This window comes from Myxine glutinosa, chromosome 7 (assembly GCF_964187855.1).
Source record: "Myxine glutinosa chromosome 7, kmMyxGlut1.1, whole genome shotgun sequence".
Taxonomy (NCBI): Eukaryota; Metazoa; Chordata; class Myxini; order Myxiniformes; family Myxinidae; genus Myxine; species Myxine glutinosa.
In genome coordinates, this window is record NC_136267.1 from 124,626,457 (window position 1) to 124,641,299 (window position 14,843).

The 14,843-nt window shown below is 43.4% G+C and overlaps 1 protein-coding gene across 3 annotated transcripts; it reads left to right on the forward strand.

Annotated features, from left to right (window-relative positions):
- The first annotated feature begins 6,786 nt into the window (after window positions 1-6,786).
- Window positions 6,787-14,375, forward strand: LOC137417125 (protein FAM89A-like). Of its 3 annotated transcripts, none has more exons than XM_068102894.2 (3): window positions 6,787-6,847; window positions 8,635-9,033; window positions 9,146-14,375. In XM_068102894.2, exons 2-3 carry the CDS (start codon window positions 8,686-8,688, stop codon window positions 9,350-9,352), a joined length of 555 nt encoding a protein of 184 aa, XP_067958995.1. In that variant the 5' UTR covers window positions 6,787-6,847; window positions 8,635-8,685; the 3' UTR covers window positions 9,353-14,375. The 3 variants fall into 3 exon arrangements, with proteins under 3 accessions (XP_067958995.1, XP_067958997.1, XP_067959000.1); XM_068102896.2 differs by lacking the exon at window positions 6,787-6,847 and adding an exon at window positions 6,867-7,177; XM_068102899.2 differs by lacking the exon at window positions 6,787-6,847 and adding an exon at window positions 7,706-7,985.
- Window positions 14,376-14,843: the final 468 nt, after the last annotated feature.

The following is a 14,843-nucleotide window of genomic DNA, read 5'->3' on the forward strand; positions in this document are numbered from 1 at the left end:
CTCTTCTCTTCCGCTCCTCCTCCGCCACCTGCAAACTCTTTATTTGGTCAGTAAGCACATCATCACGCTGTGAGCACAAACCTTGCACCAATTCCATCACCTCCTCCTTTATCTCCTTCTTAATCTCCCTCTGTCTCTTCTTAATTTCACTTACCCCCTCTTCCACTTCCTCTAATTTTTGTCTCACCTCCTTTATTTCCCGGTGCGCCCCTTCAATTTCTCCCTCTAAGGCCACCTTGGTCGTTTCTATGTGCGTCCTGACTACCTGTTCTTTTGTCTCCATTGTCTCTACCACCTCTTCTAACCTCTTCGTCAGTCCCTCATGTACCGTCTGACATTCCTTCTTCGTCGCTATTAACTCCTTCTTTATTTCCTTCTGCGTCGCCTTCAACCCCCCTATTACCGCAGTGTTCCTCTCCACCTGCTCCCCTAACTCCTTTTGTCCCACTGTCAGCTGCTCTACTCCCCGCATCAGGTCTTCTATGCCCCCCTGTAACCTCGCTGTACTGTTCCTCACCTCTTTCTCCATGCGCTCCTCACCCCGCTTTACCTCCTCACGTACCCTCGCGACCTCTTCGCTCACCCCGCGCCTTATATCCTCCCCCATCTCTCCTATTTCCTTTGTAGATGCCGCCCTCATCTGCTCCAAATCCCCCTTGTGGGTGTCCAATTTGGTTTCTAACCCGATTTTTATCTCCTCTATCTGATCCCCCATTTGTTTAATTTCCCAGGCGGATTGCTCCCCTATTTCCCTCAATTTGCCTTCTATATTGTTTTCTAACCCCTCTAACCCATTCTTCAGCCTTTCCATTTGGTCCTCCTGGGTGGCCATCCTATTTTCCCCTGTGGATTGCTCCCCTATTTCCCTCAATTTGCCTTCTATATTGTTTTCTAACCCCTCTAACCCATTCTTCACCCTTTCCATTTGGTCCTCCTGGGCGGCCATCCTATTTTCCAACCTTGTTAACCCATTCTTCATTTCCCCAATTTGATAACCCACGTCCTCCAGTTGGCCCCGCAATTTACCTTCCAGCCCTTTCAACCTGTTGTCTAACCCCTCAAATTTGTTGTCTAAACCCTCAAATTTGGCATCTAGCCCCCCGATTTGATTTCCCAATTGCTCACTGATACCCCTTGCTTCGTCCCTCATTTCTCTCATTTCTGCCCTTGATTTGTCCCCCATTTCTCTCATTTCTGCCCTTGATTTGTCCCCCTCTTTTTTCATGTCTTCACCCGTTTTGACCATAAAGGCCCTTATTTGCTCCATAAATAGGTCCCAATTCATCGGCGCCACGGGCGTGGCTGCCGCAGCCACGTGCGAGGGGCCATTTTGTGCGCCTCTAACCTCGTGCGCGAGGCTGCCATCTTGTGCGTCTGAAACCCCCTCTACCACATCCTCATTGCCTTCCTCCTCCATTACTCCCAATTCCTCCCTGTGGTCCTGGGTTACCTCTAACTCCTCTTCTAACTCCCCTACCGGCATCCAATCACCTTGATTATCCATGGCACGATTTAATTTGGATGTTAATAAAAATTTTGGCCGCTCGTAATTTCGACCAAATTTTTAGATGGATTAAAAATTTGGTTCGGGTCCAAATCCCACTCCTGACACCAATTGTTACGGATCCGGGGGACGTCACTCCCCTTACCGAGGGGGGTTTAATCCCCTCGTCTTTTTAAGCTGGCCATCCGACCGGTCCTGGGGGTATGACGTCACGCCCGGTCCGCGCTGAATAGGGTATTAGGCCAATCCTTCCTATGACTTAAGTACCAGCGCCTTCCGGTACGCGAGGAAATACTCCCGCCCGGGCCGCAGCATAATGGATGGATTGCGCCGAGCGAAGCGAGCCGCGACGCGGGCCGTTAACAGATTACTAAACCCCATTATAAAGCGGTTCGGCCAAAATCGTGCCACAGGTACTCAATTGAAAGAAATCACGAAAGCGATCGGACGAGAATGAAACCAAAGTAAGGAGGAACAGGTATTTATTTACTGCTATACAAAACCAAAGAAGAAACGAAGGTAATTTACAGGACGGAGAAGAAGAAGATACACAGTGCAATTCTTAACTATACAGGCTTAACTTATACCCCAGGGACAAGACGAACAGAACAAACTCACGTACACAAAAGGGGATTGCAAGCAGGAATGGCTGGACGAAGGATGAGAAGGGTCCGTGCAGAACGGCAGGGCTGGAAGCGAGCGGCCGCTGACTCCCCACACTCGGGTTCACACGGCAGGGCTGCTCGAAAAAGCGCGTCAGAGCTTCACGCGGCAGGGCTGCTCGAAGCAGCGTCTCGGAGCTTCACGCAGCTGGTCTCTCCTGCCTTCTCAACGACTCTCTGGAACCTCCTCATGCGCGTCTCTCTCAAGTCCAATTCGTACCTTCTTTGTCCAACTCATCTGTGCGTCTCGTCCTGGTGGGGGCCTCGCGCCAAGGGTTTTTAAAACCACCCCTTTGGAACCCTCTCAAACTCTCTAGATGTTTCTTGCCACGCCCTACCAAGCCATGCTCACCGAGCCCTGGTTGGTCGTTAAGGGCTCTCTGGCTCCACCTTTGATGACGAGGGCTCTCTGGCTCCACCTTTGATGACGAGGTGGGGCCACGCCCTTCTTCTCCGATCCTGGCCTCGTGGGCAATGGGGTTTTGGCGCGATGTGGAGCCAGTAAACACAGCTCCATTCAACTTACTGGCACTTTTAGGAGGCCATTGGGGATATGGAAAGGGATCTATCTCATTTGATTGATGCAACGTAGAGTCGACTATTGGAAACACAGCCTTACCTGAAACACATACAAATGATATAACTCTGAAAAGGGCCTATGATTCGCTACGTGTTGCAATGTGGACTAACTAAGGTGCAATTATTTCAATTAACAGCCAATTAAGGGGAAATGTACACAGGGGTTATTTATAAGGGAATTTACTACTAAATTTACATGTGAAGGTTCTAAAAACCGCAACAATATGTAGCGGAAGCTGCGGCAAAGCTGACCTCAGCCAAGTACTATGTGAGAACCAACAAAATCTCCGCCATATTTGTTATAATCTGGATCAGCTCGTCATTCAAAATATCAAGGATTTGATGCCTTCATGGGTTCAAGCACTGTATGATGCCAAAGGACTTGCTGCCAGATACTAACATATATGTATACAGTATATGTAATCCATTTGATTGTGTTCATTTCAAATTGTTAAAATTAAGTTGTATTATTCTGGCAGGGCTCTGCATGTGGGGTCAAGGCTTTATGCACGTTTGTGTACATTGTATATATTATTCTCCTCAAATATAAAATCACTGGGAGTTTGTCTCCATCAGATTGCAATTCTTTTTTAAATGTGGCGGCGAGTTTACATTTTGTGTTATTCTTCTATGCTGTACTTTAATAGTTTGGGCTTCTTGCATTAAAAAAATTTTCCCATAAAATTACTTTCTGGAATGTTTTATTATTCTGATAAATTATGACTTAAAAAAGCACGCTCCATTTATTTTGCCAGGTTAGATTTGAGGTATCGAAAATTTTTCTCCCAACATGCCATATTTTTGCATGCTATCTTGTCATTCCTTTTTCATGAGGAAGTTCCAGGATTATTGCTCACCTACACTCATTTGTTCCTCCTTTCTCTCATCTGTGGAACCAGCTTCCTCCATCTGTTCAATCTCACTTTTCCTTCCAGGCTATCAAGGTGGTTGTTCACGACCTCCTCAGGTGATCTACTGTCAGGTGTCAGTCGCTAAAAGATTAGAGAGCAAACAAAAGCTTTTGTCAAAGACTTGTATATTTGCTCAATGCTCAAACAGAGCAACCAAGCCAAAACCTAATAATCCCATGGCCCCGCATCTGACTGATGTGTACCTATAGCTGTAACTGACATCAGCACAGGTTCATTGAATATATTACAAGCTCTACTCCCCCCTTTCCATCCATCTACAAAAGTCTCCTGAACCCAGCAACACAACCTGAATTGCCTCCAAATGTATCTGGATGACTTGAATAAGCAGTAGGATTTGCAGTTCTTTTGAGTTTTGGTTCCATAATTGAAACCAGAATAAATTCCGCATGTGGGGAAGGTAGTTAAGTAGGTGTATCACCAACTGATGGAGTTGAATGTTCAGCATCCTCCAACTTTCACCAAGCGTTTTCATAGGTGGTCTCCACAGGAACCCACCATGGCTTAGTTCCACGACCAATGAAACGGGGCTGGTTTGTGACACGATGATCCGAGGTTACCAATGGTCACTTTTATCATCGTTTTATGCATGGACCAGAGCACCAGTTGACAAAACAAGCTGAAGCTGAATTCCACCAGATGAACCGTCTCTGCTGGGATGAGAACACAGATTGTAAACTCATGAGGCGGAATGCGGCTGAGCTCGTCCACGTGACCCAACTGCCGTCCTGGCTTGTACTTGAAATGACATGCCAATAGTGACAAGGCCCATCGCTGCATCCTTCCAGATGTCATAGTTGGTATCGCGTTTCCTTTGCTAAACCACCTTTCAAGATGCTTGTGGTCATTGTTTGTTGTGAATTAATGTCCATAGAGATATGGATGAAATTTCTTGACAAGTACCTCTCCAACTGCGAATAACTTCCTTCCGCTGGTGATGTCACTTGACGCTATCGATGACATGTGATGACTACCTCAACACCAAAAGGTGAGGAGTCTCCTCACAAAAGCACCAATACTTTGGTTCTTTCAAAATGCACGCACACATCAGATGACTGCAACACAAACGGTGCTTTTGATTTCTCAAAAACCTTCTGTTAATGTATTCCCCATATTAATTTGAGATACCTTTCTAGAGCAAGGTATGCAAAGATTGTGTGTTCTCCCCTCTCCCTCCAACCTCCTTTTACATTTTTTTTGTTCCATTTCTGTTTCAACCCATTTTCCCTTGCTCTCCTTCCTATGGTTGAGTTAAATTATTTACCTCCAGTCTGTTCTGTTCTCCTCTGTTGCTTGCTCTCATTGTTCTCTCTACCAAATCTCTTGATGTGCTTCTTCCCATTATTTTGTTTTTCTATCCTCCTGTTAATGCGTTTTGCCTATTTCCAATGTGTTAATTTTGTTCTGTAAAATTCAGTGTGTTAATTTTGTTCTGTAAAATTCAGTGTTAATTTTGTTCTGTAAAATTCAGTGTTAATTTTGTTCTGTAAAATTCAGTGTTAATTTTGTTCTGTAAAATTCAGTGTTAATTTTGTTCTGTAAAATTCAGTGTTAATTTTGTTCTGTAAAATTCAGTGTGTTAATTTTGTTCTGTAAAATTCAGTGTGTTAATTTTGTTCTGTAAAATTCAGTGTGTTAATTTTGTTCTGTAAAATTCAGTGTTAATTTTTTTCTGTAAAATTCAGTGTGTTAATTTTGTTCTGTAAAATTCAGTGTTAATTTTGTTCTGTAAAATTCAGTGTTAATTTTGTTCTGTAAAATTCAGTGTTAATTTTGTTCTGTAAAATTCAGTGTTAATTTTGTTCTGTAAAATTCAGTGTTAATTTTGTTCTGTAAAATTCAGTGTGTTAATTTTGTTCTGTAAAATTCAGTGTGTTAATTTTGTTCTGTAAAATTCAGTGTGTTAATTTTGTTCTGTAAAATTCAGTGTGTTAATTTTGTTCTGTAAAATTCAGTGTGTTAATTTTGTTCTGTAAAATTCAGTGTGTTAATTTTGTTCTGTAAAATTCAGTGTGTTAATTTTGTTCTGTAAAATTCAGTGTGTTAATTTTGTTCTGTAAAATTCAGTGTGTTAATTTTGTTCTGTAAAATTCAGTGTGTTAATTTTGTTCTGTAAAATTCAGTGTGTTAATTTTGTTCTGTAAAATTCAGTGTGTTAATTTTGTTCTGTAAAATTCAGTGTGTTAATTTTGTTCTGTAAAATTCAGTGTTAATTTTGTTCTGTAAAATTCAGTGTTAATTTTGTTCTGTAAAATTCAGTGTTAATTTTGTTCTGTAAAATTCAGTGTTAATTTTGTTCTGTAAAATTCAGTGTTAATTTTGTTCTGTAAAATTCAGTGTGTTAATTTTGTTCTGTAAAATTCAGTGTGTTAATTTTGTTCTGTAAAATTCAGTGTGTTAATTTTGTTCTGTAAAATTCAGTGTTAATTTTTTTCTGTAAAATTCAGTGTGTTAATTTTGTTCTGTAAAATTCAGTGTTAATTTTGTTCTGTAAAATTCAGTGTTAATTTTGTTCTGTAAAATTCAGTGTTAATTTTGTTCTGTAAAATTCAGTGTTAATTTTGTTCTGTAAAATTCAGTGTTAATTTTGTTCTGTAAAATTCAGTGTGTTAATTTTGTTCTGTAAAATTCAGTGTGTTAATTTTGTTCTGTAAAATTCAGTGTGTTAATTTTGTTCTGTAAAATTCAGTGTGTTAATTTTGTTCTGTAAAATTCAGTGTGTTAATTTTGTTCTGTAAAATTCAGTGTGTTAATTTTGTTCTGTAAAATTCAGTGTGTTAATTTTGTTCTGTAAAATTCAGTGTGTTCATTTTGTTCTGTAAAATTCAGTGTGTTAATTTTGTTCTGTAAAATTCAGTGTTAATTTTGTTCTCGAATTTGTTGACAAAAAAGAGACATTGTGGAATTATTGTGAAACGTGGTGTACCCTCATAGTTATTTTCAGCGAGGCTGGCTTTTCCCTCAGTCTTGACGCAATTTCGTTTTTAAGCTAAATACCGATTTAAACATGAAATTAAGCTGTGGAGCGTATATAGATCCTAATGTATCAAAGAAAACAATAAACTTCACTGAAAAATCAAGGAATTTGCAAAAATATTTTCTTTTCGTCAACGCCAAGACGTCAACACGAGCAAGGCAAGGGAGAAAACAAAAATGTGAAAGCATTCAATGAGGCGAGTCCTCTTGGCGGCAAGTCTGGTTGTGTACGAAGCGCGACAGTCCATTTATATTTATTTATTCTGTGGGATTGATGGAAGTTTGTGTTGGACGATGAACCGTCTCTCAAAAGGCAATGAATGGTTCACTGGTTCGTTGATTGCGGCATATCCAACCCCAAACAGTTTGGGACTTTGGCGATGTTAATGATTTTGCTACTATTCTTAATTATATTTAACTTTTTTGTTGTTGTTGTTGTTATTTTTTTATAAATCATTTGCCGAGCTGTTTGATTCCTGAAAGCATCGTTGGCTGAAAGGCCTGGATGGGATACATTTCCAAATGGGGTGAGGAACGTTTCAGTCTTCTCCTTCCTCTTTGATCTGCGATGTCGCGGCAGAGGCAGAGGCAGAGGGGGAGGCCGAGGCAGAGGGGGATGCCGAGGCCGAGGGGGATGCCGAGGCCGAGGGGGATGCCGAGGCAGGGGCAGAGGGGGATGCCGAGGCAGGGGCAGAGGGGGATGCCGAGGCAGGGGCAGAGGGGGATGCCGAGGCAGAGGGGGATGCCGAGGCAGGGGCAGAGGGATGCCGAGGCAGGGGCAGAGAGGGATGCCGAGGCAGGGGCAGAGAGGGAGGCAGGGCAGAGCGGGATGCCGAGGCAGGGGCAGAGGGGGATGCCGAGGCAGGGGCAGAGGGGGATGCCGAGGCAGAGGGGGATGCCGAGGCAGAGGGGGATGCCGAGGCAGAGGGGGATGCCGAGGCAGGGGCAAAGGGGGATGCCGAGGCAGGGGCAAAGGGGGATGCCGAGGCAGGGGCAGAGGGGGATGTCGAGGCAGGGGCAGAGGGGGATGCCGAGGCAGAGGGGGCTGATCGGTCTCCAGAAGTAGTTTTAGTGGCTTGCGGCTCTTCGTTCCCTGAAGGTGATCTGGTGGATATCGGCTGTTCATGTATTCCCTGGAGGCGAATTGTTGGGTATCGGCTGTTCGGTCCCTGTAGCAGATTAGTTGAGTGGGACGCGAGCTGTTGGCCAGCTTCATGTCACCTATTCTCTCCTTGGGAGTGAGCGATTAAGTGGAAATTTAACTCTGCCAATGATTTCACAGCTGTTCCCTCTTTCTACTGACTCCTTTTGATGGATTTGAACCAACAGCCTGTGGTATGCTCGTCTACTGTCCACCAATATGCCAACCTTTTAAAGTTGTGATATTCATAATGCTGTAATGTGAAACATAAAGTTGATCAGCTATTTTGAGTCATTTACATGAAAGAAAAAAAATGGAGTTTGATCGACAAGAGTTATTAATGCTTGTATAAACGGCCATTTATTCTCGCTCCCACCATGGCTGGCATACCTCGTCAACGTCTTGTTGATTTCATCTTTTGTGGGTTGTGTGTAGTTGTTTTGAAACTTTGCCAAGGGGTCACCTAATTAAGGGTTTTCCCAGAATTTTTTTTTAATGAAATTCGAAAATAAATTTGTATCCAGAAATGAGCCATCTATTTATAACGTATGCAAATAGGACAGAATTTGGACACTCTCCCCACCTCCGCAATCCCCATACTCTGTACTTGCCCCATCCCCTCACGTTGCTACTATCTCATCCCAAACTTCTTTCCCATCTGCCCACAAACTCGCATTCAACTTATTTTCATAATTGCAAATTTCCTTATTGTAGTCCATCTGTCCCCCTACCCACCTCCAATTAATAAATAATAAGAAGGTGACTTCTAATTGGTGGAGCCACTGATAAATTTACATATTTATAAAATACTTTCTAACTTGCCGACATATTTATCTCTTGCAGTAGAAAATTTGACAACTGTATTTGCTATATCTTCGCAATCTTTTCAACGAGATGAACACTCGAAGAGGGAAAGTTTTGAGCAAGGCATCAGCTGGATCACGAGATCCTCCATTCTTCATCCCCGGCCTGCCTCCCATGCCCAAGAGCCTGAGTGGTCTCGTGAGCTCGAGCAGCGGCTCTGTCCGACAGCTCCAACGCCTGTGCGCAACGAAGAATCGTATCCAGGATGATTTGAGCCAGGCCATAAGGCCAGCCAGGGCCGGTGGCATCATGGCAGCGACCTCGACTGTGAGTGGCAGAGACGTTGCTCTGAGCAGGGGAGCTGCTGGAATTATAGGAATTGGGGGCTCGAAGTCCGGAAGCGTAGACAGATCGCTCGCCATGCTACGGCAAGAGATGGTGAGCTTCTGAATCAGCCCGAGAGTTCGGAATAAATCCTTGTAATAGTGTTACTTTGCAAAATTCAGAGTTATAATGCTGTATATTGGTGCATCTTTCCCTCTGGTTCTAGATGGGGTTACGCCAGTTGGACATGGGCCTTCTCTGCCAGCTTTGGTCCTTGCATGAAGCTCTCCAGGAATACAAGGGGGTGATGTATACAGGTCTTGGTTCTCAGGACTCAGATGAAGATTTTGATGTAGCAGCTGGAGGGATCTCACCCTCGTCTGTCAGTAAGTTGCATGCCAGCTGTACCGACCCTTTTGAGATGACAATTTAATACTTGTTGCCTTATTATCAATCATATTCTGCTTCTGGGATGTTTATGGACCACTCAAATCAAAGCACTATGGTCCATTAATCATTATGTGTTGGTAGCTATGCTTTGTGTGTTCACAAAAGGTATTTGTTCTTCTTTTTGTGCTACTGAGATTTCAGGGTTCCGCACAATGTGCTCTAAAAAGCTGCTCCAGCTTATTATGGTCTTCAACTGATGAAGGGCACTGCTGATGGCATCATTTACCACTTTTCTACCTCTCAATGCTACAACACTAACTAAATAGTAAACACCCTGTGGTGGAGTAGTAGCTTGTTCAGAGTTGAATCTTGGCTCGAAAACCATTGACGGTGATCTCGAGCTGTCTCGACACCCTCTGGAACGCGTTCTTAATACTGATGAGGGTGGTTCAAGCTTGACCTGGATATTCGTCTCTAACGGGCTTGGTGTTTTAATTGAGCTGACGTTTCTTCTTAATTTGCTGTTCCACCCTCGGTTTTACCTTTTCAATATAGACGCTAAATCGGGAAACGTGCAATTACATGTATTTTTGTTTTTAGATAAAATGCAGGCTCATTCAAGAGGCTTAGCCTGGTGTTGGCTTAGCGGTTAGGGTGCCGGCTTGGGATCCTAGGATCCTGGGTTCGAATCCCGGTCGATTGCTGAATAAACGCCAGGGGGGTTGACTCAGCCTGTAATCCTTCCGAGGTCGGCAAATTGAGTACCAGATTGCTGGGATGAATGATCACGGTGTGTACCCCGATTTAGAATAGGTACACAGTATCCCTGCGCATCCTAAAAGCGTGACCAAGGGTTGGCGTCAGGAAGGGCATCCGGCCATAAAAACATTGCCTCAAACAGGGAACCATGATTGTCATGGGGCCCGCAAGGCTAACCCTCGCTATAGCGGGGAAAATGGCCTTAAAACGATCATTCATTCATTCATTCATTGAAGAAAGATGAAGACTGGATAAAATGTCATCAAATTTGTTAGCTTGACAACAGATGTATGCAATAAGCAGGAGAAGTGGAGAGGGCGAGAGACATTGTAATCCGGGGTGGGTGGGCGTTAATTGGATGGAGGATGATGCGAGATGTTGGTGCACTGTTGACTTGTGCTCCAAGAGGAAAGTGAAGTTGGAAATGATTCGGTAAAGCGGTTCCACAAGTGAGGGGAGATGGACCAGGGGTGCGGGTGAGCAGAGCGCCTGGATTTGGGGAGGCTAACGAGGCCTTTCAAAAGGTGACTATGAAGAAGAAGAACTAGTCTTGTTGGTGAAGGCTGGTGTCGATCTGTGTCGGCGGATGGGTAGAGCAATAGATCGTTAATAAATTTTGTGTGTAGCTGATGGTCAAACACTGGGATGACAGTTTATAGCAGGGTCGGGATTCAAATCCAGGCTGTATCGCTTGGAGGAGAATGTGGGAACAATGGATGAAATTTACACTACGATGGCTGAGGTATGCAACACCATGGGAAGCAAGGAGAAGCTTTCAGGCATATTCACCCTTCATCGGAGCAAAAGAGAATCTCTTCTTTGTTCAGACCCTCGGGCCTTCTTTTGCTCCGCCGAAGGCTAAACGGCTGAAACATTTACTTGCTCTTGCTTCCCATGGCGGTTACCATACCTCGTTCAACGTCCTCTTGATTTCGTTCATTTTTCAAAAAGCCACCCTGTACCAGCACCTGACCAAAATTCCAACTTTCTCCCCTCATCTAGAGGGGGCACTGCATCAGCACCTCGTTAATGCTGCAACCAGTGATTTGCTCCATTATCATTCGCTAAATATACACAAAGAATTAAGTTAAGCACCCCCCCCCCGTTTTTTTACAACCTCGCACATTACAAGTTTGTTGTCGTCAAAACAGTGTAATATACCCATGATATTGCTATATTTTCTGGAGAAGTGATATTATGGTCACATAAAAACATAACAATCATGCCGTTTTCAATATTTTATTCTGAATAATTTAAGGTGAAATTTTTTGGGAATTTTAGGCATATTTTCACCTCAAGTTAAGTATGGAGCTATAGGTCCATCACGGACAGTGTGGATGACGTTTATGTTTTCTAACGTACAGTCATTGTTCTGAGAAGACCTCTAGCGATCTTTGCGTCAATCCCATCTTCATGGATGACAACGCCAGGCCTCACCGTGCGAGACGCGTCCGAGCCTTGCTGGAGCAAGGTGCTGTGACAACCATCCCCTGGCCTGCGTACAGTCCTGACCTGAACCCCCTCGAGCACGTTTGGGACATGTTGGGACGACAAATTGCGAAGATGGTCCCTCCAATAGCCAATCTGGATGAATTGGAACGTGCATTACATCGGGAATGGAACAACCTGCCACAGCAACGCATACGACGGCTTACAGGGTCTATGAGACGTAGGGTTGAGTCAGTGATCCGATCACGTGGGTCCTACACACGTTATTGACGCAAAGATCGCTAGAGGTCTTCTCAGAACAATGACTGTACGTTAGAAAACATAAACGTCATCCACACTGTCCGTGATGGACCTATAGCTCCATACTTAACTTGAGGTGAAAATATGCCTAAAATTCCCAAAAAATTTCACCTTAAATTATTCAGAATAAAATATTGAAAACGGCATGATTGTTATGTTTTTATGTGACCATAATATCACTTCTCCAGAAAATATAGCAATATCATGGGTATATTACACTGTTTTGACGACAACAAACTTGTAATGTGCGAGGTTGTAAAAAAACGGGGGGGGTGCTTAACTTAATTCTTTGTGTATAGATTGGCTATCAACATTATAAAGACAAATATACACTAAGCCGATTGGCTGACACGTACGGCGCTGCTTTTACAAACAAAACGTTCAGGTCAAGTTTGAAGCACCCTAAACAATCACGACTACGGTATCGTAAATGAACAGTGTTCCCAAATTCAGTTCTGTGATTTGAGCAACTGCCACAAGACACTGAGATGAGATGTACCTAGTTTATTTACAGGAGGTTTTATACGAAGAAAAGGGACAACATCAGGTGTTCCTTCACCTTTTCTTCGTCTTCTTTTTAAAATTGTGTTGTCCACCTGGTCTCTTTATATTTTGCAGTAGTACAAGGGAACTTCTTGCCCAATGCAAAGATACTGTAATTTGTTATGTTTTGCAATCGGCCCGTCCTCAGCAGGTGTCTTTCTTTGCCTGTCTTTGGTTTGTAGAAATGTTTGTATTTAAAAACAAAAAACATTCTTTGAAAGAAAACCTTCAATGGGAGTGGTTTAAAAAAATCTTGTGTTGATCCACAATGTAGTATTATGCTGTTCAGCCTGAATTGGATATTATTTAAAGCAATGGTGTGAGCTGTTCTTGTTTTTTTAAGCTTATAAGTCACTGCTGTGTGAGCAGTAGTTCTTGTGTTCCATGAGAGTAAACATGGCTGTGAAGATTACTTGTGATGATGGTCTGGCCCAAACTGAAATGTTGTAAGCTGGCACCGTCTGTGTTCTCCATGTTCAAAACGTGTCACAAAGATTTGATCCTGTAACAGGTTGAGATGTACTATGCTTTCTTGTATCTATTGCTAATGGCAATATCCTTGGCACTTGTCATACGTGGTACTGTTTCATGCTTGTTTTAACTTTGAGGATGAGCTGGCACGATAGTCTACAGGCATGTGCACCTGCCTTGGAGCTTTGTCTGGGTTTGAATCTTAATCCAGCTATAAAGTGTCACCCTGGTGTTTCACGTCCAGGGTGAGGCAGCATTGTGTATGGCTTCAGGCCTGAGGACCAGTCTGCCATGTCAGGGTCGTTGCTGGACGTTAAATATCTCACTGTGCTTTTCACAAAGAATATGTGAGTTATCGCCAGAATCCTGAATCTTCAACGGCCAAAATTATTCCCATGTTCTTGTGGGGTTGGCCGGGGGAAGTTTTGGCACACATCTTTTACGAACCTGCCCAACAGGCCTGACTTTGCTTTTGACTCAGGTTAGAGCAGGAATATGGAATTTGTTCAAGATTCCGGCGATAGCTTGCCTACTCTTCGTGAAGGACATTGTGGGATCTCTAACATCCACCAACCCATGCCGGCAGATGGGACACCCGTTTAACGTCCATCCGGGGGACGGCACACATATTAATGTCATCCTGCTTGTGAAATACCAGGGTGACAGTTTTTTTTTTTGTATACTAAGTCGAGGCTCGTATAAAAGCTAACACATAGAACATAAAATAAAGGGAGCAGGAGACGAGGGGGAGAGAGAGGGAAACGCAACAATATTGGGGAACAAATACAGCAGGAGATCTGTGGAAAGGAGAGGGCTGAGGCGGGTTACACGGGATAAACAAGATGGGACACCACAGGGACTTTCAGGAAAGAAAACATGGAATTTGAAGGAGGTGGGTTTGGGGTGGATTAACAGGGGTAGAAAGGTCAAGGTTTTGGATGGGGGAAGATAAGAGATGGTGGTGAACAGCTGTTTTAAAGTACTGGAGGGAAGAGTGGGATTGAAGAGAATGTGTGAGTTCGTTCCAGAGGTATGAAAAACGAGGGATGAAAGAGTGAAGGTGAGCAGAGAGTCTTGATTTATAGCTGGGTTGGGATTCAAATCCAGACTATCCGGCTTGGAGGGGAGTATGTACCTGTCGGCCATCCTGTCAACCCTGCCGGAACCCTGAATAAATTACAAATTCCTGCCCTGACTGACTTGTGGGAAGGCAGCTCCAAACTACCCAGCATAACCCCCACCAAGAGACTGCTTTGGCAGCACTGACACTCTAACAAAATTATGGTGCATTGACTACAATCATGGAAGGGTGGATGCTTTTGACGAACATTAATTATTCTGTTTACAAAAGGTAAATGTAAACATGTTCACAACATAATCAATGCAAAATGTATGCTGTTTTCACTTGCTTATCAAAAAGGATACAAGTTCATTTAGAAGTATCAATTTTTCAGGGAATATTTGACAATCATTTTCCCACAGCCATCTTTTGTTAAATTGAGTTTATTTTTTATTCATTTCAATAAACATTTGTGGACAATGTATATTGGGCTTGGTTTGTCTTTTATGTGGATTGAGCTCATCTGTCTTGCACCTTTTCTTTTCTTCCTATTCATTTATTTTGATCATAACCTGTTGTACTGTGCGCTGAGTGGGTTCATCAAAAATGTAGTGGTTTGAGAGGGTCATTAACTAGTGTGGCAGCTACATTCAAATGTAGGGTGTGCACAGAGGGAGCTGCAGATGGAGGAAATGTTGAGTTGGATCTTGGAGACGGCGTGAAGCTGGAAGGTGTGAAAACATTTTGTTACCTCGGAGACATGCTGAATGGAGAAGGTGAATCAGACTCGGCAACGGTTGCTCGAGTGGGATGTGCATGGAAGACGTTTCGGGAACTGAGTGGCATGCTGACGAAGAGGGGAGTGTCGTTGAAGCTGAAGGGAAAGGCGTATGCTGCATGTGTGAGAAGTGTTATGATTTATGGGAGCGAGACATGGGTAATGAACGTAGAG